The following is a 22580-nucleotide window of genomic DNA, read 5'->3' on the forward strand; positions in this document are numbered from 1 at the left end:
AACAGACAAGGAGTATCAGCTATTCGCACAACGAGCACAACTCTAGCTTAACAAATGTAGGCAGTACAATGAAAGGAATTATCTATTTTGTATCATTTTATCTAGCCAAGGATTTCAAATTGAGAATTTTTATTTTTCAGTTTATGAACCAATCCTTCGCTGGTGGTACACAGGGAGACATTCAAAAACTATTCATATATATTTGTTTTAAATATTTAAATCCTGATGCATTCCTCTTTTTGAGCTATTTTCCAAATTCAAAGAAAGCACAGATTCTATAAAAGTGAAGAGCACACATAATTTGGGATTAAAAATACTGTCAGTTTTATTTCAGTAAAAATGAGTACAGGATACACTATTTTTCAAAAAGTACAATGATGAAGAATAAAACATATTCAGAGAAATGAGGAGCAAATGCTACTTTCTGGGAATTCAAACACGAACCTTCTAGCTGTTTTAGTACTAAATTTTAAATCTGCAGATGCTACTATACCTGCACAGTGGCCCGCTTAATATAGGGTTTAGATGCCATAGGAGCAATGTGTGGGAAACACTGCCAATTCCAGTGTGATGAGTGTAGGAACCTGAGATGGGTGGAAGAAAGAGATACTGAAAAGACAGCTAATGGGGCAGAACAGGGAAAAAACACCTCTCAAAGGTTAGCCCCAGCAGTTATAGAATGTCAGCTTCAGTGCTTGCCTTGGAAGTGTCTAGAAATGGTTAAACTCATATTACTGGTCTTTTCCTATGTCTGATATGATATTAATTTGACTCCTCAGGGGAATAATGCATGTAGTTACCATGCAGACCTGTAAATTAAGGCCCTCTCTCCACTATGAAGACCATTTGAAGATTATCCTTTGGGGATTTCCATATCTTGATTTTAGTTATCCGGTTCCCAAACATGGGATCACTATATTTTAGTTTAATTTACAGTACTTGAGACACTGCCCAATTTTGTAGTTAATTGGCAAAGGGTGGCATTTATTGCTTGTACAACACTTCTTTCACACTAGTCTGGATTCTGCACCCTCCCCAAGATGAACAGAAGCCACAGAAGTCAAAGGATAATATTTTTTCTTAGAGTATCACCTTCATGTGCATTAAATTAAAAACAGAGCCTAATAACCAAAAGAATAAACAAGACCTCTCTCAGACATGTAAACTGCTAAGGAGCTTCAATTCCTTACTTTCAGTTAAAGCTTAATTGATTGCAAAAGGTAAAAGAAAGTTTTGTTAGCGACTGTATTATGCTAAGTATTTTGCTACATCTCTAATATGACTAAATGTTTTCCAAACAGCTGAAGTGTGAGTTAATATTTTAGTTGGTTTGGACAAGCTGCATACATTATTCTTGCATAAGCTGTACATCAGACTAGGTGCTGGAAGCACTTCCGTAGGTGCGAGCTCTTTTTAAATATATGAAAGACACACACACACACACACACACACACACACACGAAAACAAACATTCACTAGACTGTCTTCTGTTCTTCGTCAACCTCCACACTTTTCTCCATGATGTATGTTGAGGCCACTTTCCTGCATTAGGAGTTAAAGAATTCTGCAACACTCTTCAGTACTAAAATGTGGCAGAGCTTTAGTATAATCCTGGCATTTCAAAATTCCCTAACCATAGTCTTTACATACAAGTGTTCCGTACACTTAGATGGCACAGCGTGCTGCTAAAGAAAGAGGCACATGTGGTTGGTCACAACAGAAAGAACCAGTAAAGACAAGCCACAAGCACACAGTATTGCTGCTGTAGTTTTTTCAGTGAAGGAGCAGGAAACCCACTCAACTCATATTATAGAAGATCATAGAAGATTAGGGTTGAAAGGGACCTCAGAAGGTCATCTAGTCCAACCCCCTGCTCAGAGCAGGACCAATCCCCAGACAGATTCTTACCCCAGTTCCCTAAATGGCCCCTTCAAGGATTGAACTTGCAACCCTGGGTTTAGCAGGCCATATCAAAGTAATTAAATCTAGAAGATTAGATTCTGTTAATATTCGTTAGAGTCTGTTTATGGCAACATTAGGAGTCACTGAATCAGCAGTGATGATGGTAGAGAACGGACTCAAAAAGTCTGTAAAGAGTAATAAAAACACTGCTTGAAAAGATTTGACATCAATCTTCTCTCCCCACCACTCAATGACTTTACAGCTTTCTCGATTTCATGCTGCTAATTTAAATGAAGATGTGAAAAGAAAAGCTGGCCAGAAGGTCTTTTCACTGAACATTGTCAGGTTCCTATTTAAAGAGAGCAGATCTAATGTCTCACCCATATAAAAAAAACAAAACAAAACAAAAACAGTTAGTTGCAGATCCTGGGATTTTCATCTATAAAAAAGGAGTTTCCAGACCAAAGAAGATTCCATGTATGAAGTTACAAGAGAACGTGTATATCCTGCAATTAACTGATGTTGCTATGTCATTGGTCCAACAATTGCTAGTTAGTTTGGCCTATTTTTGCTCATGCAACATAGGACATGTGCAAAGCATGCTTTGCAAGTAGACCTACAGTGTTATAACCAGAGCAAGCTATAAATAATATTTCAGAAGACAATCTCTTTGTGTTAAAACAGTTGAAGTGTTTTATAAAAATGGTAACAGATGAAATAAATTAAATCTCTGTTTAAAACAAATAGCCATGGGAATAGTGACCTGTTAAAACAAACATATGATACTTAGACACATGACAAACTCAGCTGCATATTAGACCTAAGGCAGGTTAGAAACAACATTGGTTTGAAGTTTCAAGTAAAAAACTATGCATTGTTTGCACTGTTGCACCTCTCTGCATTGCACTGTTTGCAGTTAAATACACCTCTACCTCGATATAACGCTGTCCTTGGGAGCCAAAAAATCTTACTGCGTTATAGGTGAAACTGTGTTATACTGAACTTGCTTTGATCCACCGGAGTGCGCAGCCCTCCCCCCCCGGAGAACTGCTTTACCGCGTTATATCCAAATTTGTGTTATATCGGGTGGCGTTATATCGAGGTAGCGGTGTACAATTGACAGAAGAAATGTCAGACACATGATTAATAAATTTTAAAATACATGGAAATTCTACTTTCCTCATAACATTACGGTCAGGAGGTAATTATGACAAACAAGGCCAGTTCTGGTGTGCTATGTAGGAGAGGCCAGTTAAGGAAAGTGTTTTAAAATATTGAGGTTAAAGGGTTAGACGTGTTAGAAAGCAACATTTTGTACTGTGCTGTAAATCCTGATGTGCTTTTGGATGAAGAATCCTTAAAAAGTTCTAGTATCTTGATCAGGTGCAAAATTCTCCAATTGGTAGATCAGATCTACAGCAGCATCAACATCTGGTACAATATGGTCTGGCTCTACCAAAGCAGGATCAAATCTAAAATCTCTGTGACCATGGAACACAGTCTCAGTTATACTCTCTCTGGGGTCAGAGGGCACCTCTGTGTGAGGATTGTAAACCCCAGTACAAACAAGAACAGACCTACAATTGGTGGCAGTAGCAGGTGCTAGTTCATTTTGCCAAGTGTGGTCTATTTCATCATCCTGAGAAATAGTGGCAGACCTGGTCCCAGCAGCAACTTTGGCCTGGATACGCCCTTTGGAACCTTTTCTGGAATTCTTCTCTTCAAGGTAACGATTATAAAGGTTAGCACCATAGACATCAGTCATTAGGTTGTCCCTGGAAAGCCAAAATATGGTTTCATCAGCAAACCACAGTCAAATTAGCAGATTTCAGATGTATCAAATATTTTTGCAAAGTTTTGGTAAATAGAATTCCATTTCCCCACACAAATACATGAAACTATGTGAAGCATTTGATCACAATCTCACATCAGTATACATATAGGGAAAAAGGTCAGCCCAACGATAGCTATTTTTATTATATCATTTTCATCATTCATGAACAAAGCTACCTTTTAGTCATGGGTATTTTTAGTAAAAGTCATGGACAGGTCACTGGCAGTAAAAAAATTCATGGTCCGTGACCTGTCCATGACTTTTACTATATACCTAAACTAAATACCTATAACTAAAACTTGGGGTGGGTTTTGTGGGTGCTGGTTGGGGGAGGGGGTGGGCAGCAGCACACAGCCCAGGACCCCTGCTGTTACTGGGGTGGGTGTTGGTGGGGCTGACAGGCTCCCTACCCGGCTCTGACTGGCGTGTCCCTACAGCTCTTAGAGGAAGGGCGACCAAGGGGGCTCTGTGCGCTGCTCCCGCCACAAATGCCGGCTCTGCAACTCCCATTAGATGGGAACTGCAGCCAATGGGAGCTGCGGGGGGCGGCACCTGTGGGCAATGTGCGGAGCCCCCTGGCCTCTCTGTCTAGAAGCTGCAGGGACATGCCGGTTGGATCCGGGGAGCCCCTCCTCCAGGTAAGCACTGCCCCATACTCCAACGTCCTGCCCCACCCCTGAGCCCCCTCCCACACACCCAAACAGCTGCTGGCCCAGGGGCTGTCCGGCTCAGACAGCCCCTCAGCCAGTACTAGCCACTGCAGAAGTCTCAGAGGTCACAGAAAGTCATGGAATCCATGACTTCTGTGACAGACATGCAGCCTTATTCACAAGACATTATAGATATGAATAATTCTTGCTAATGCAGACAGCTGGCCAGAAAAAAAACCCATGCATTTATTAGCACTCCTTGCCAATAGTATATTCCAACAACCTAAAAATCAGACACCTTTTCCTTAAATACTTGCACAGCCTACTTCAGAAAATGAAACTTTTAATTGGAGAAAAAGGAGTTGTGTATAAATTACTCCAAATTCTTCTACATAAACTATTACATACAAAAAAGTTAAGGAAATGTTATTGGTTTTCAAAGTCAAGCAGTTTAAAATTGGGAAATGCCAGAATTAAGTTTGCCCACACATCCCATACATCTTCCAGCATCTGGAAGTGAAAGAGACAGGAGTCCACATTCACTTCACAGCCCTGGTTCATTCCATCAGTGGCATCCATCCTGTGGCACTTAAGAGATAGGGATTCAAGTGGCAAAAATACACTATGCGGTCATGCAATTAAAGACTATGAGACATACACGTAAGGGTTCAGAACTAAGGCTGCAAGGGCCATTTTCATTCTGTAATGTCCTAACTTGAGTTCTTGACTTGCAACCTTAGCTAGATTCTTTTAACAATTTGTAAGTGTATTCTCCTAGATTAAGAAAAAATACATGTTATTATGTGTAATTAAAAACCCTCCCGTGATGACTGATCAGTGCGGGAGGGTGAACCCTAAACTTTCAGCATACACTAGTGGTTTCAATCTGGGGTCCGCGGACCTCTAGGGGTCAGAAGACTATGTCTAAGATTTCTAAAGGGGTCCACACCTCCAATTGAAATATTTTAGTAGCCCACAAATGAAAAAAGGTTGAAAACCACTGGCACAGACGTCTACCAACTGAACTAAAAAACTAACTACATCTGGTGGCAGAAGGCTGTTATCTTCCATGGACCAGACATTGCAAGATGACATGTAACACACAAACAGGGGGTTCCATTATTCAGGTGTTGCCCCATTTTACAGACAGCATAGCTAAGCACAAGGAACTGGAAATGACACACTGTGGCTAAGTGGTTGGGACGTAGGCCTGCCATAACTGAGTTCTGGGTTCTCTTCCCAGCTTGCGTAGACTTTCAGTGGGATATGATAAAAACCCCAATAAATAAGGGTTTAGAGGCGCACAGAATTATTAGCGCTGGTGTGGGATTCATGGTCTCCTCATTCCCAGCACATTGCACTTTCCCATAGATCAAGGGTATTTTGATAGGAGAAAGCAGTTGCTGCCACCAATTTGTCTGAATCTCTTTCAGGAAGTGCTACATGGCATGCTGAAGTAACACCAGGATGGTTTATGCACCATGTATTGGAATAGAGGGGGTTTGGCAAGTTGCACTGAGGGGAAAAAACAGAGGGAAAATGGTGATTTCTGACATTTTATAATTTGACCAAATCTGAATGGATTTACAGGTGGACAGCACAAGGCACCTCCCTCTGTCCATGACTATCTCGCTCAAAAATTTCAAAGTCCTGCTGTAAACCATGGAGGTGCAAAACCTTTAAAAGAAAAAAAAATCTGAAGAATATTTAATGGTGTTAGGCAACCTTAACACAGGGGTTGCTACCTGTACTGTACTGAGAAATGCAACACCAGTTAAACCACAAGGAAAGAGGAGGAATTATAAAATTCAGAAAGATGTCGCTGTTTACCCTAAAATATTGAAAGTGCCCTGAAAGACCCTGATCCACAGAAAAAGGTTTGTTCATAGTGTGCAAGCCACTTCGTTTAACGGAAAAATGTAACGTTATATTTTTTATATTCCAAATGCTTTGAAAAGGAAAAGAAGGAATATGCTGAGGGAAAGGAAGGTTCATTATGAGGTCCCCGTTTGAGACTAATACAACAATAACTTTCACACAAACAAAAGATTTTCAAATAAAAAAAAGTTAAAAAATTTTAAACATAAGATTAGGACAAACTAGGAATAAAATAGTGGGAGCCATAGAATTTTCCTGGCTGTTATTTGTGTTGTAAACAATTTCCTAACGTGCATATTTGATAATCTTACCCAATGGCATAAAGAGTTTGAATAGGCTTCTTCCAGTGTCTTTGTGCTGCCTGCGTCCTAACCAGGTACTCTGCATAGTGATAGGTCAGTTCACTGGGTTTGCCCATCAAGGCCTCATATTTCAGTTCTTTGCCAGTGATCTTCTTGTAAATATTTTCCAAACAAACCATGAATGTTCCATGCCCAAATCTAGAAAAGAGATTATTACAAATCAAATTGCATTAAGTACACAAAGAAAAAAAATAGAGTTTCAATTTCATGGACTTTTGGTGATACTAAAACAATAAACCTATACCGTTAATTCCTGGACACTGGTACCACTTGCAGATTTCAGCACTGCTTTAAAGCCAGTTGGATGCTATGGAACACTGCATTAACTCACTGGGAAGCATTTGGGGTAGGATGGGGACAGCAACAACCTCATGTGGTGTTTTGGGGGAAGAGGAGAAATGGCTCGGGGCTGAAAAAGGAGTTTTCACTTAAGAAAGCTAATTTTTACAACTGAAAAATTTGGTGCAAGAAAAAAAAAGTGCATTTTTGCAAACCCTGCAAGAACAGAATGTGGCACTTTGCCTGTTTTGCCAAAGGCATGTTACTTTTGCACAACTCTGCTCGGGGTCTTGATGCCAATGGTGACGACTACCTCAATGAAAAATTAGTATGAAACACTGTCTCTTCTTGAATTTTGACTACTCCCTTTTATTTGCAATGTGGAGAAGCCCAAAATGGTGAAACTGTCTACATTACATACTGTATGTGCTATAACTGCACCTACCTTGGAGACTGTGCTTCAGCCATCCACATCAGATCCATATTACAAGCAAGCACGGGTATATGTGGGTAACTGGCTTGATGATGTGGCTTTCCAGGACAGCCGCCAGTCAGCAGAACATCTATTATCAGTTGAAGATTAGTCTCCCATCTGACTGGTTCTCCAAACAAAACAACAGCTGCAAGAACAAGAAAAGTTTTGTGAAAAATTAAAAATGAAAGGTAGATAAAATGCAATAACTTTCTAACATTTAACAAACAGCACCACACCCACGTTAAAATTTGATATAAAAGAAAAGGAAATATCCTAAATCAGTTTGAACAAACTTCTATATTTAAAAATTCAGTAAAATGATCAAAGTGCAACATGAGGTAGGGACCATCTTTTTGTTCTGTGTTTGCACAGCCCCTAGCACAATGGGGTCCTGGCCTATGAATAGACCTCCGAGGCATCATGATAATACAAATAATAAATAATAAGATGATGATTTTGGTTCAATCTACCTAAAATTTCAAATCTCTCTTGTTACAGAAGGATTTCAGAAGTTGTTAAAACCTCATACTGTAATCCACAGGTTTTACAAGAATAATTACTTGATCTTCAATGTTAACTAAATTGCCCCATACCACTGAACAACACTGACATGTCTAATCACATTTATAATATTGTGACTGCCATGAATTAACATACAGCACTGTACATAATAATCAGATCTACCAGGACTACCATCTGTTTGTCTCTAGAAAAAAATACAGTGTGGATGTTTATATTCCTAGCTGATTTATCGAATCGCTAGGAATAAGTCATGGGATAGATCCAGTTCAGTTTTTTTCTTTCATTCTCAAGCCCAAATTTCTTACTCCCCACATTTCAAACAGATGGAGGTGAGAAGAGGAAGGAATGCCTCTTGCCACAACTTTGCAAATGACTCTGCTGACCAGTGTAGGAGCAGGATTGACTGACTCTGATGGGATTCCAGTTCAGCCCTCCTTTCCAAAAATAAGGAAGCGCAATCTGCTAGAGGAAAGCGAAAAGGAAAGCAAGCCCCTTATCATCCTTCTATCACCCCTCAGAGGCCCATGGGTGGAAACTGAATATTCACACTGTGACATACGGTGCCTTGGGGGAGCACCCTGTAACCCCCCATACTCCTCATCTGTAAATAATGGTGATATTAAATATAAACCATGCCTTTCAAGGTATCAGGGGAAAGATTATGATCTGCTGAAAGTAATTTCTCTATCCATATATGTATATCATTAATGCATGTGAAGTTATGAGAATCGTGTTGGATGGTGGTCACTAAAGCAGTAAGATGGGGAATCAGCCAGATATTAGCTCCCCAGAGACAACAGCAAGGAAAGTAACCAACACCCAGACAGGGTGTCAAACAACCCATCAACAACCACTGTCCAACTAGGGAGCTACAATTCAGTGACTCGCCTGCATGAGGCCACACCAGGGGAATTGCTCAATCTTGCCTGGAGAGTCAGCAATACCTCCAGACATGCCTGGACTCCTGACCCCATAGGCGCCGACTCTGTGGGTGCTCCGGGGCTGAAGAACCCATGGGGAAAAATTAGCGGGTGCTCGGCACCCAACGGCAGCCAAGCTCCCCCACCCCAGCTTCACCTCCTCCCCGCCTCCCAAGCGTGCTGCATCCCCGCTCCTCCCCATCCCTCCCAGTACTCCCCCCCCCCCGCCTAACAGCTGTTTGGCAGCGCTTAGGACTTTCCTGGAGGGAGGGGGAGGAGGCGGAGAAGGGGCGGGGACTTTGGGGAAGGGGTGGAATGGGGGCTGGGCAAGGGCAGTGCAGGGGCGGGGGGTTGAGCACCCAATCAGGCAGAGGGGAAGTCGGCGCCTATCCTGATCCCGAAGCACATAGGACTGAGGATATAAAACACACAGTGGCCACATGCTGGGCCTGTCTCCTTCACCCACTAATGCTGCAAGCAATAAGAACACTCTGAAGACTCCAATTGAGGGGACTGGCCCAGATTTCAAGGGTGAAATCTGTATACTATGGACTGCAATATCCAGTAGGGTGAGAAAAACTGCTTAATCTAGATGTTGCCCAGTCTAATAGGGCTGAGAGTTTAGACTGCGTGCTTATATTTCATTTTCTTTTGGTAACTAACTGACTTTTGGTATATCGCTTAATATCACTTGTAATCAATAAACTTCTTTTACTGTTGATCTTTACCAGTGAGTTTGCCTGAATTGTGTGGCAAATGTGCTCAGGTTTGCAAAAGCTGGTGTATAGCGACTTTACACTGATGATGTGGTGAATCAGTTCATAAAGCTGCAATGCCTGCCTTGAGCAGTGCAAGACGGTATATTCTTGAGGTACCGTGCTGGGAGCTGGCGGGATTTGGCATTGGTGCCTTTGTGTGATTCATGAATGGCTCTGGAAGCATTCATACAATATAATTGGGTGTGGGGCTTCACATGCAGTTGTGCTGAGTTATAACAGCACCTGGAGGGGTTTCCTGCAGGTCACTAGCAAGGCATTGTGAGAGACAGCCCAGGCCGGAGAGAGTTCTGGGGGCACACGGTCCCAGGCTGCACCCCGGGAATCCCATCACACACACAAATAACTATGTTTCTGAAGTGCGCAAACGTTTTGCATACATTTTATATAGAAATTCTAGGGTTCCCTCTGCCGACCGTCCAAATCACCAATGTGCGGTTCAAGAATTTGTAACTGTAAATAAAATTTACAGTGAAGAAGAGATGACATTTAATCTATGCTAGGACAGTTGCAAGATAGGAAAACGGAAGACATACCCTCAATTCTGGGAAGTTCCACAGCTGGCAAATGCTGCAACAAGAAAAAGTAAAGTTATCTCCACTAAGTTAAACATCCTCTGGTGTTACTAACAAAAAGAAATACAAAGCATTACTCCCACAACCGTTCCTTGGAAAACTGATAGAAGGTGCACTTTACATTCGGATGTAGCTAGTTCTTGATGTCACTTTGCTTAAAAATTAATATTTCCAAGCACTGAAGTGTGGTCCAGCAGCAAGGACAAGTTGGACTGATGATTTTTGTATTCTACATTCACAGCTCTGCTCTATTTGCAAGACTTTGGGCAAGTCACAGAATTTCTGTTCCTCAGTTTTCTCATCTGTAAAATAGGTATATTTACCTTTCCTCCAGGGTTGTTGCAAGGTTAATATTTGTATAATGCTTTGAAAATCTCAGTAGACAATACATTTGAGAATACTTCATATTTCTAAGGGAATCAACAGAAGTTTTACAACTACTGTTACCCTAGGTTCAGCTGGACGCTAATGATTTGCACTTCCTTCTCCACCCTTCCGAGAGATGACACACAAGTTAGCACTATCATGGACTCTTATCTTTCCATGGTTGCATGGCAAGCTGAGAGGTGACATTACTGAGTCACACACGGTGAACCTCAACTTGGAAATTCTGGCTTATGTTGGTCTGTGTAAAATCTTCAGTTTAATCAAAGCATAGTTCCACTGATGGTGATAACATACAGAGGACTGCTCCAATCTCTCCAGTACATCTTTAATTAGGTTCATGTAAATACTTAAACTAAAGAAGCAAAATATATTGAATTACTTTCCAAAGCATCTCCTACCAGCTTCTAGCTCTATTTTCATATGCACATTAACTCATTAGTTGTATTTTGGCCCAAATCCATATTTTGTCATGTAATTAAAATGAATTTTCTTCATAAAAAAATAAATAAATAGAGAATTGTAAGAGTTCCAAAAGAGCAGCTGAAGTTCGTGTAATTCCTTCCTCATAAAACAGATAGTTAGTGACTCCTCTGGAACTGTTGCTAAACACACACAATGTGCTTATGAAATATCTGTTTGGAAGACAACGTGGAGGGGGAAGCGGGTGCCTCTGGGCAATAATCTGCATTTCTAAATGAAGCCATTTCATAGTTTATTTTGCCCCCAAGATTTCTCTACACAGTATGAGCAGATATTTGGCCTGCTTATGATCAGCAATCCCTAGGCCATTTTAAAAATGTTTTTATGTTTATAGCTCTTATTTTTAATCTCACCAAGTACAAAAAGGGGGAAACATTTTTCCTGCATATTTTTAAAGCAAATTGTAATGATCATGAAATAACTGATATTAGAAGTTCTCTGCACATAGCTGGTAATCACCGTGCAAGTTCCCTAACTCCATCAATGACCCACAAAACAAACCCAAAGGAATCAACTCTATGGTGAGTGTTTGTTTTCCCACACAGTTAATCATGTGGAGCTAATCAGCCTCTATAGAGACTGCCAATAAGAGTACCAATTAGTAGCACTGGTGGTGGTAGTGGGTTTTTTTGAGAGACCTGGCATGATAGTTCTGATGACAGTTCTGTACTGTAGCAATAAAGCAGATTTATGTTCAAAATGCTGACACAACTGGATTTGCTAGAATATCACTAAGAAAAGTGTGTTTTAGTTCCCATCGTACTCTTGTTGCACACTTCTTTGGAACAGATCTACTTGGGCTTCCAACCATGTCATTAGAAGATCTGCATATTATGGCATTATTATACTTCAGGCTAACAATTTTGAATTATGTACATCATACCTATGAGTAATGTCAAAGATTATGTAGTATTCAGTTGCTGTTTTCCCATCTAAAGTATATAAAGTCACTAAAGGGTCAGAATTACTATTATTTAGTTATCTATTGCATATCTCAAAGTAGCTTCCTAGAGACAGGTAAGATTTAGCTCGTACAAACTCTGAGTTGCTTAGTCACACTATTTTTCTCTCTATCTTTACAGGCAGCTAAAAGTACGGTATGTGCATTTTTACACTTAGGCAATTCTATCTTGCAGTCCTTTCCTGATGTTCGTGTAGTTGGCTGCTCTCAACTGTTCAAACTTATTCTGTAATCAGTAAAATACTGAGTGACTGAGAAGCACCTGCATCTTTACAGACAGAAGTTAAACAAAAGGCTTCAATTAACTTTCATTAATACATATTTGCAGATATATCAAACAGATTTGTACGTAAGTTAGTATCACATGTACATCAAGTCAACAATACAGCGAAGGCACCATTCCAAGGGCAGACAAAGGCTATCCTGGGTGTTGGCTTGTTTTATCAGATATCACATTAACATCACCTGCTGTAGAAAACTGGCTTAGAGTGTGTGTATGTCAGTTTTAGCTATTAATTTTCAGACATTACCAGCTTGCATTGGAATAGTAAATCAATGTCAGAAATTTACAAAATGACTGAAGCTACTGAGCAGCCACACTGTAGTTCAATGGAAACTATAGATTTGGGATAAGCATTTCCAGACCAGGCATCAGTGAAACAAGGGCTGAGTGGCTTACTCAGTTAGTAAAGATTTTGACTTCAGGGCATAACCATTTGGCCTGTATTACTCCTGCCTCAAAAGGAGCATAAGTTGTACTATATTTTGTTAGGCAACTGGTTGTTAGAGTTGGATGGGAAACTTTTTCCATCCCAAAAGAATTTGATATTTCAAAAAATATTCCTGACCCAAACTGTGACAAAAAGGCAAAAATCTCAAAAACATTCATGAACTGATAATCCAAACAAAATTTCAGATCAGATAAATCAAAGCATTTCATTTTGATAGTTTCAAAATGTTTTGGTTTCAATCTTTTAATTAAGACCTTTAATTTATACTAACAAGTATAAATTAAAATTTCAAAACAAAAGTTTTGATGCAAAACAAACCTTTCATTTAGAAAATATTAAAATGGGATATTTTGACAGCTTCAATGCTTTTTGCCCCTATTAGTTTTGGTTTAGACAAATTCACATTTTCCAACAAAATACATTTCATTGGAATCCCTGACCCATTCTACTAGTCATAACCTAGATTTAAAGGAAACAGATCAAGCAGAACGAATAGGAGGAGACTGAGGGAGAATCACCTGAAAAGGACATTTTGGAGAAGTTAGTTCAGGTCTGTCACATCTTACGCGCATTTAACATGCACGATTTCAGCTTTATGGGGTCGGCAAAAACAACAAACAAAAAAAGAGAAAAACAACAATTTTAATACTGTACCTGTAGTGCGGGCGATTCCTCCCGCCATTACACTCAATGTAATTTTGACTATACGCAATTTTTGCTTTACGCACTGACTGTGGAACGTAAACCCCAGCCTAAGATGCAACAGACCTGTATGCTCCAATTTTTGCTAAAAAAGTAAATATTTAGATATTCACAGCCTATCAAAATTAAAGTAAGATTGTTGAGTTTTAAAAAAAAATTTTTTTGTAAAGGAGAAACACTTCAGACAATGAAATGCACAGGGAAAACGTTACACAAGGAAACTCCCAAGAAACTTCAAGAAAGGAGAGAAGGAATTTATTTTTGACAGAAGAATTTCAGACAGTGTACCCCAAATATTAAGGAACTAGCCTGAAAAGTTCTTTAGTCTGAGAAACCACAAAGAATATTGTTTAAAAAAAGGGGAGCGATTTCTTCTGAGTGCTTATGAAAGGTAGTGAATTGAGAGTACTGCAAACTGAAGCAATGCTCCATTTACATACAAGTTTCCTTACCAACATGCCTCCATCTCACAGGTTGTACTACGGCAATAATATTGAAGTAAATTTACGAAGAAAATCCATTGCAGCAAATTCAGAATTCTTGGGCAATGGTACTGGCTTAAAGCTAGATCCCTGTGCTGAGGCAGCTATGCATGCAGTCACAGCTAGGGATCTGGCAATCCACAAGAAGAAACAATTCATATAGCAAGCCTGGGATCCTAATGCCTGAAGTTCAGTGTGAAAGGGAAATTCAGCAGAAATACAACACACTTATGTATGCCTATGTATCTGCTTTGATATATTTTAGTTAATAGGACAGGTAAGCAAGCAGTTCCTTCAGAGAGAATGCAACAATTTGCAAAACATTAATGTACAATCAAAGCAAAATCACAACTTGGTAGTAGTAACTTGCCACTACCCTCATACTCTTATGGGAGCTGGGGGTGGTGGGGAGTATCAGGGGGTAGCCATGTTAGTCTGTATCCACAAAAACAACAAGGAGTCCAGTGGCACCTTAATGACTAACAGATTTATTTGTGCGTAAGCTTTCATGGGTAAAAAACCCACTTCTTCAGATGCATGGAGTGAAAATTACAGATGCAGGCATTATTATACTGACACATGAAGAGAAGGGAGTTACCTCACAAGTGGAGAACCAGTGTTGACAGGGCCAATTCAGTCAGGCTGGATATAGTCCACTCCCAATAATTGATGAGGAGGTGTCAATTCCAGGAGTGGGAAAGTTGCTTTTGTAGTGAGCCAGCCACTCCCAGTCCCTACTCAAGCCCAAATTAATGGTGTTAAATTTGCAAATGAATTTTAGTTCTGCAGTTTCTCTTTGAAGTTTGTTTCTGAAGTTTTTTTGTTCAAGTATGGCCACTTTTAAATCTGTTATAGAATGTCCAGGGAGATTGAAGTGTTCTCCTACTGGCTTTTGTATGTTACCATTCCTGATGTCTGATTTGTGTCCATTTATTCTTTTACATAGAGACTGTCCCGTTTGGCTAATGTACATGGCAGAGGGGCATTGCTGGCAATTGATGGCATATATCACATTAGGAGATGTGCAGGTGAATGAGTCCCTGATGGCGTGAATGATGTGGTTTGGTCCTCTGATGGTGTTGCTAGAGTAGATATGGGGACAGAGTAGGCAACGAGGTTTGTTACAGAGATTGGTTCCTGGGTTAGTGGTGGTGTGGTGTGGTGTGTAACAGATTTAAAAATAGCCATACTCGAACAAAAAAAAACAAACTGCAGAACTAAAATTCATCTGCAAATTTAACATCATTAATCTGGGCTTGAATAGGGACTGGGAATGGTTGGCTCACTACATAAGCAACTTTGCCTCTCCTGGAACTGATACCTCCTCATCAATTATTGGGAGCGGACTACATCCACCCTGACTGAATTAGCCCCGTCATCACTGGCTCTCTACTTGTGAGGTAACTCCCTTCTCTTCATGTGTCAGTATAATAATGCCTGCATCTGTAATTTTCACTCCATGCATCTGAAGAAGTAGGTTTTTTACCCACGAAAGCTTATGCACAAATAAACCTGTTAGTCTTTAAGGTGCCACCGGGCTCCTTGTTTTTTTTTTTTTTTTGTTTGTTTGTTTTTTTGAGGGGGGAGGAAGGGAGAGAAGAGAGTTACCTCTCCATCTCTCTTAGATAACTAGTAAACTTTCCAAAGTAGCAGATTTGTCAGGCAACTGCATTAAATCCAAAGTTTTGCCTGTTTTCCTCAATATAAGATAGATTGAAGAATGTAATGCAACATTTTTTTTCAAGTCAACCAATTGAAAAATGCCCTAGACTTTATAGTGGAGAGCCAATGTGAACTTCAATAAAAGTACTTGCCAAGCTGACTTGTTAGAAGGTATATTGAATAGCTTTTTTAAGGGCTTGGCTACACTTGAGAGTTGCAGCGCTGGGAGTTACAGCGCTGGTCGTACAGCTGTGTAGGGAAAGCGCTGGTGTGTGGCCACACTCACAGCTACCAGCACTGCAGTGTGGCCACATTTGCAGCATTTGCAGCGCTGTTGGGAGTGATGCATTATGGGCAGCTATCCCAGCATTCAAGTGGCAGCAACGTGCTTTTCAAAAGAAGGGGGTGGGGTGTAGTGTGACAGGGATGGGGGAGAGAGAGAGAGTGGATTTGTGGAGCTGACACTGTGTATCAGCTCCCTGCCTTGCAAAATCAGAAAATTTTCCCGACCCCTTACTCTTAACTGTAAACAGCATGCAGACCAGATAAGCAGCTGCTCCAACGGACTCCCTTTCTCCTCCTTGCCCCCGCTGTTTCTCTCGTCAAGCAAACACTCATCCCCCTGCCTGCCTCATTCACAGGGGTTATCTCATTTGATTGTTCACAGTCAGTTACAGATTGATCACAGCAAACAGGAGCTGTGTTTGTTTTTTAGATAAGCAGCTCCCGGAGCCCTGAGTTCACAACAAAACAAAGAAAGGCTGCATAACAAAACAAAGAGTAATTTAGTTAAAAGCATTCTGGGATATCTCCTAATATCCTGGAGGCCAATAACAGCGCTGGTGTGTGGCCACACCTGACGAGCAGCGCTGCATCACCAGCGCTGCACTCGTTATACCTCAAGCAGACCAGGTGTACAGCCAGCGCTGCAGCCAGGGAGTTGCAGCGCTGGATGTGCCTTGCAGGTGTGGACAGTTACTAAGTTGCAGCGCTGGAAAGCCTCCACCAGCGCTGCAACTCTCAAGTGTAGCCAAGCCCTAAGTGTTGCAGAGAAACAAGTACATCGGTAGAACTCATGAAGTCAAAAGCATATTAAAAATTAAATAAACTAAAAAGCCAATTTTGTGATTTTAGACTAAGAAGAAATCTCCAAAAAGCAGAATGTCAGCCAATGAACAGACACAGAAAGGTTTCAACATAAATCATGCACTTACCAAAACTTTAGGCCGTCTGTCATGGTCAACCATATCCAGTAAAGGGTATGTCTCACGCAGTATATCAATGGTAATAGGTTGACAAAAACCCAGACTGGGAAAGCACCAGTTAAGGATCCAAAAATACTTATTTGTACAGCTTAACAGATTTTAAAAGTGTGTGAAGTCAATAAATTCTATCATATAAAGTTTACAATGCTGGCAAAGCAAGTCACATATCAATGAGCCTGACTGTTCTTGTATGAAATAGATAAAACATTTCATATATTTTGTCCTACAGATATATTGTGAGAGTTCTCAGACTGAAAGTAATGGTAAAAACTAGAGCTGTCAAGCGATTAAAAAAATTAATCCCATTAATCACACAGCTAAAAATATTAATCACGATTAATTGTGCTGTTCAACAACAACAGAATAGCATTTACTTAAATATTTTTGGATGTTTTCTGCATTTCACTTTATTTTTTTATTACAAATATTTGCACTGTAAAAAACAAAAGAAACAGTATTTTTCAATTCAGCTAATACAAGTACTGTAGTGCAATCTTTTTATCATGAAAGATTAACTTTCAAATGTAGAATTATGTTAAAAAGAATAACTGCATCAAAAATAAAACAATGTAAAACTTGAGAGCCTACAAGTCCACTCAGTCCTACTTCAACCAATCGCTCAGACAAACAAGTTTGGTCACAATTTGCAGGAGATAATGCTGCCCGCTTCTTGCTTAAAATGTCATCTGAAAGTAAGAACAGGCGCTCACATAGCACTGTTGTAGCTGGCGACGCAAGATATTTACATGCCAGATACACTAAAGATTCATATGTCCCTTCATGCTTCAACCACCATTCCAGAGGACGTGTCCATGCTGACGACGGGTTTGGATCGAGAACAATCCAAAGTAGAGAGGACCGACGCATGTTCAATTTCATCATCTGAGTCAGATGCCACCAGGAGAAGGTTGATTTTCATTTTTGGTGGTTTGGGTTCTGTAGTTTCTGCATTGGAGTGTTGCTCTTTTAAGACTTCTGAAAGCATGCTCCACACCTTGTCCCTCTAGAATTTTGAACGGCACTTCAGGTTCTTAAACCTTGGGTTGAGTGCTATAGCTATTTTTAGAAATCTCACATTTGGTACCTTCTTTGCGTTTTGTCAAATCTTCTGTGAAAGTGTTATTAAAAATGAACAACATGTGCTGGGTCATCATCCGAAACTACTATAACGTGAAATATATGGCAGAATGCGGGTAGAACAGAACAGGGGACATACAATTCTCCTGCAAGAAGTTCAGTCACTAATTTAATTAACACTTTTTTTTTTAAATGAGCATCAGCAGCATAGAAGCATGTCCTCTCGAATGGTGGCTGAAACATGAAGGGGCATATAAATGTTTAGCATATCTGGCACGTAAATACCTTGCAACGTCGGCTATAAAAGTGCCATGCGAACGCCTGCTCTCACTTTCAGGTGATATTGTAAATAAGCAGGCAGCAATATCTCCCGTAAATGTAAACAAACTTGTTTGCCTTAGCGATTGGCTGAACAAGAAGTGGGAATGAGTGACCTCGTATGCTCTAAAGTTTTACATTGCTTTTCTTTTGAGTGGAGTTATGTAACAACAAAAAATCTACATTTGTAAGGTGTATTTTCACGACAAAGAGATTGCACTATAGTACTTGTATGAGGTAAACTGAAAAATACTATTTCTTTTGTTTATCATTTTTACAGTGCAAATATTTGCAAGAAAAAATAATATAAAGTGAACACTGTACACTTTGTATTCCGTGTTGTAATAGAAATCAATATATTTGAAAATGTAGAAGAGCATTCAAAAATATTTAATAAATTTCAGTTGGTGTTCTATTGTTTAACAGTGTGATTAATCACGATTAAATTTTTGATCGCAATTAATATTTTTGAGTTAATCACATGAGTTAACTGTGATTAATTGACAGACCTAGTAAAAACAGTTAACCTGTGTTGTTCAGTGATAGCACAGGTAAGGAAAGAAATCACCACACTTGCTATATCTTTTTTATCTTTGTTTAAAGAGAAACTTAAATGAGTTAATCAGAAATCAAGGCAACACCAGCCAAATAAGCATTCTAAAATTGTTAATCATTTGCAAAAACAGTTTGGTTACTTCTGTAGTTAAATTACCTTCTGCAAGTATTTAAAATAAGCAATTCACTGCTTCTTAGGAAGGAATGGAAAGGAGGAAGAAAGCGGAAAGAGCAATGTCTCCTATGTTGAAAAAGAAATCTTAATTTGTGTAGCAATGCACTTAAATAGAGACAAATCCTATTAATTTCAACCCGAGTTAACACAGTGGATCAAATAATAAACACCCTGTTTAATTTGTGTAAAAGCAGCACATAGTTCCTACACTCAATACTAAATGGACTTCCTTTCATAATAATTCATGTGACAGCACAGAAGTGATAAAAATATTTAACAATTGAAAATTAAATGATCAGAATTTGTTTCTTTAAGAACTATCATCTCAGTCACATGTTAAAGTTATACTTTAAAGTAAGACTATCTGGTGTAAAGATACTATCTAATCATACCTGGGGTTTATACTGTAGATTACTTAGATTTTCAAATTCAGTCTTGTACAATATCCAACACGCATGGTTTCTTAATATCTACTCTCTCTACCAGATCCAGACAAATAAATTAATCCCTCATGTACATGTCATATTTCCCAACATTTGTATTAAGTACTAAAAAGAATACAAACATCCATGCTCAGTGTCCCTCCTTTAGTAATTGAATATTAGTAACTTTCACATCTCAGAGTCTGTAGCAACATTTGACCTTTACAGTGTTAAGCATTAGTCATGTTTTACTATACCTCTTCATGACATGACATAGGTAAAATGCACGCTAATACATTACTAATTTTTAATGAGACCCTATAGCAGGACATTAGTTGACCTAGAAGACAGTGTTAGTGTTCATTATCATGTGAATTTACATTAAATATTAACTATGGGTTCCCAGGAAAAGAAAAAACATAGAGGCAGTTTCAAATTTGAAAATGCAGACTTCACACCAAAAAGCCCTGTATTTCTGCTTTTTTAATACAAATATTCAAGTTAACAAAAACAATTTAATTCATGAACTGGTATAACCTGAGACAAATGGCCCAGCAAATTTGTTAGGCTCTCAAGTATCAGAGGGGTAGCCGTGTTAGTCTGGATCTGTAAAAGCAGCAAAGAATCCTGTGGCACTTTATAGACTAACAGACGTTTTGGAGCATGAGCTTTCGTGGGTGAATACCCACTTGCATCCGACGAAGGATTCTTTGTTAGGCTCTGTACATAGAGGCTTTATAAACTGGTTTTAGACATATTACATCATCTGTTAAATAGCATTATGGCATCTCAAGACTCATCCCTGAAGCAGTCAAAACCCTTAAGCTGTGATTTGTCACTATCATTTAAGTTTAAGGAATACGTCGTCATCCTGGCCTAAAACATATACAATAGGCAGGGCCGGCTCTAGGTTTTTTGCCGCCTCAAAAAAAAAAAAAATCCCCCCCCCCTTTTTTTTTGGCTTTTACATGTTTGCATTTTGCTATTTTTTTTGTTTTGTTTTGTTTTTGACTGTTTAAAATTTTTAAAAAATGAAAACAGAGAATTTGTAGTTAGTGAAATAAAACAATTGCCTCCTAGTGTGCTCATTTACTACTGGGCCGACCATGGAGCGAGCTGGGCTCTGTCTGCCTGGGCAGAGCTAGGGCTGCCCCTGCGCCGGAGACCTTGGCATAGGCAGGTGTCAGTGCCAACCCCAGGGCTCATGTGGTCTGTGTGGGTCGGACCAAGTCACGCTGCTAGCAGGCTACCCAGCCTGGCTGTCGCTGCTGAGTAGCCAGAGGGGCCTGGAGCTGCGTGGGAGACACCGAACAGCTCTGCCTCCTGTCTCTCCTTCCTCGCGAGCATGCCCGGGGGCTTGGCGCTGCCCTCCAGAGCTGAGCATCGCAGCTCCATGCCGGCAGGAGCAAGCAGCGGGCGTTGTGGGGGTGAGGGAGGGGGCTGCCCGGTCTCTCCAGCCAGGGCACAATCACTTCCACTCCCCCGGTGCCAATCCCAGTCTGAAATGGCTGTAGCAGCCCTGCCCACGGTGAGGGGAGGAGGCTCTGAGATCAGGGCTGAGGCCCAGCTCCCACACTGGCCTAGGGCCCCCGTGGCTGGAGGGGCAGCGGACCCCGGGGAGCCCGGCTTGGGGCAGCCTCAGCAACACCCCAGAGTCCCGGGCATTCACCCCACGGTGTGGCCAAGGACAGAGCCAGCCGGGTGGGGGGCACCGCCTGTAGCTCTCACACTGAGTGAGCTGGGGTGGCTGCAGGGTTCGGCTGCCAGGGCCCAGGGCAGAGCAGCTGGTGATTGCAGGGCAGCATGCTCGGGCCTCCCACTCCCCGGGACCCCCGCGAGCCGGCCGTGGGCTCAGCCTGTGCAGCAGCACGAGTTCAGCTCAGCCTGGGCTGCCACTCCTCTCACCGGGCAGGAGGAGGCGGCGGCGGTGGCAAGCCAAGGAGGAGCCCGCAGCCAGTGCTGGAGGAGTGGCCCACCCAGCCGCCATGTTCAGCCGCCACCCCCTGCACTCCGCGACCAGGGCAGGGCCACACTACTGGCTCCTGCCTGAGGGGGGCTTGCCACTACCCGTGGGAAAGCAGCAGGGACACGCTCCCCACTGAGCCGGTTCCCCCTGACCCGCCGCCCAGCCCCAGCAGCACCCGGTCAGAGAACAACAGGGCGGTCAGGATCCAACCCAGGACACTGCCTCAGGTCGGAGCTGGGGCCCCAGCATTATGCCACCCCTGGCAATTTGCCGCCCCAAGCACCTGCTTGTTTTGCTGGTGCCTAGAGAAGCCCCTGATAATAGTAAGTGAAAAAAATTGGAGGGTATTATACTTTTCAGTGTAGAAGGTGAACATTGTGTTAGGATTCCCTCACACTCTAAAATACACCATGTACTTTTGCTCAAGTGACGGATGGCCTTTACCTGTTCTACATGATAATCTGAACTGGCTGAATGAAAGTACTTAAAAGTAGAAAGCTTCCTTTTCAAAAGGATACTATTTGGCAATGTCAAGAAGTGGTCCTTGCCCAGACACCAGAACGCATTTGTCATGGTAACGTTTGAACATCCGTAAAGGACTATGAGACATCACAACTTGGTCTTGTGAAATCTGTTAGGGATAAAATAGGAATTAGGTATTGCTTTCAAATCATCTTTGTCTTTGCTAGATTTAATCAATAATGATGCAAACTGTATTTCAGTTTGTTAACCAAAAGTCACTACAGAAAATATGCCCCCCCCACCTCTGCCACACTCATCATTCAATTGCTTCCCAAATTTCCTAGCCAGAATCATAGAATCTCAGGGTTGGAAGGGACCTCAGGAGGTCATCTAGTCCAACCCCCTGCTCAAAGCAGGACCAAACCCAACTAAATCATCCCAGCCAGGGCTTTGTCAAGCCTGACCTTAAAAACCTCTAAGGAAGGAGATTCCACTACCTCCCTAGGTAACCCATTCCAGTTCTTCACCACCCTACTAGTGAAAAAGTTTTTCCTAATATCCAGCCTAAACCTCCCCCTCTGCAACTTGAGACCATTACTCCTTGTTCTGTCCTCTTCTACCACTGAGAACAGTCTAGATCCATCCTCTTTGGAACCCCCTTTCAGGTAGTTGAAAGCAGCTATCAAATCCCCCCTCATTCTTCTCTTCTGCAGACTAAACAATCCCAGTTCCCTCAGCCTCTCCTCATAAGTCATGTGCTCC

The 22580-nt window shown here is 41.1% G+C and overlaps 1 protein-coding gene across 1 annotated transcript in view; it reads right to left on the minus strand.

Moving 5' to 3' along the window:
* Positions 1-324: 324 nt before the first annotated feature.
* LOC123373622 (haloacid dehalogenase-like hydrolase domain-containing 5) overlaps positions 325-22580 on the minus strand; it is a 48948-nt gene continuing 26692 nt past the window's right edge. The window contains exons 3-8 of the mRNA XM_045022650.1: positions 21875-21987; positions 16793-16886; positions 10135-10168; positions 7351-7525; positions 6576-6764; positions 325-3677 (exon numbers count right to left, since the gene is read on the minus strand). Of these exons, the coding sequence (XP_044878585.1) occupies positions 3260-3677; positions 6576-6764; positions 7351-7525; positions 10135-10168; positions 16793-16886; positions 21875-21987 (1023 nt within the window). The 3' untranslated portion in view covers positions 325-3259. The remainder of the gene's footprint in view (positions 3678-6575; positions 6765-7350; positions 7526-10134; positions 10169-16792; positions 16887-21874; positions 21988-22580) is intronic.

Source organism: Mauremys mutica, chromosome 7, assembly GCF_020497125.1.
Source record: "Mauremys mutica isolate MM-2020 ecotype Southern chromosome 7, ASM2049712v1, whole genome shotgun sequence".
Classification (NCBI taxonomy): domain Eukaryota; kingdom Metazoa; phylum Chordata; order Testudines; family Geoemydidae; genus Mauremys; species Mauremys mutica.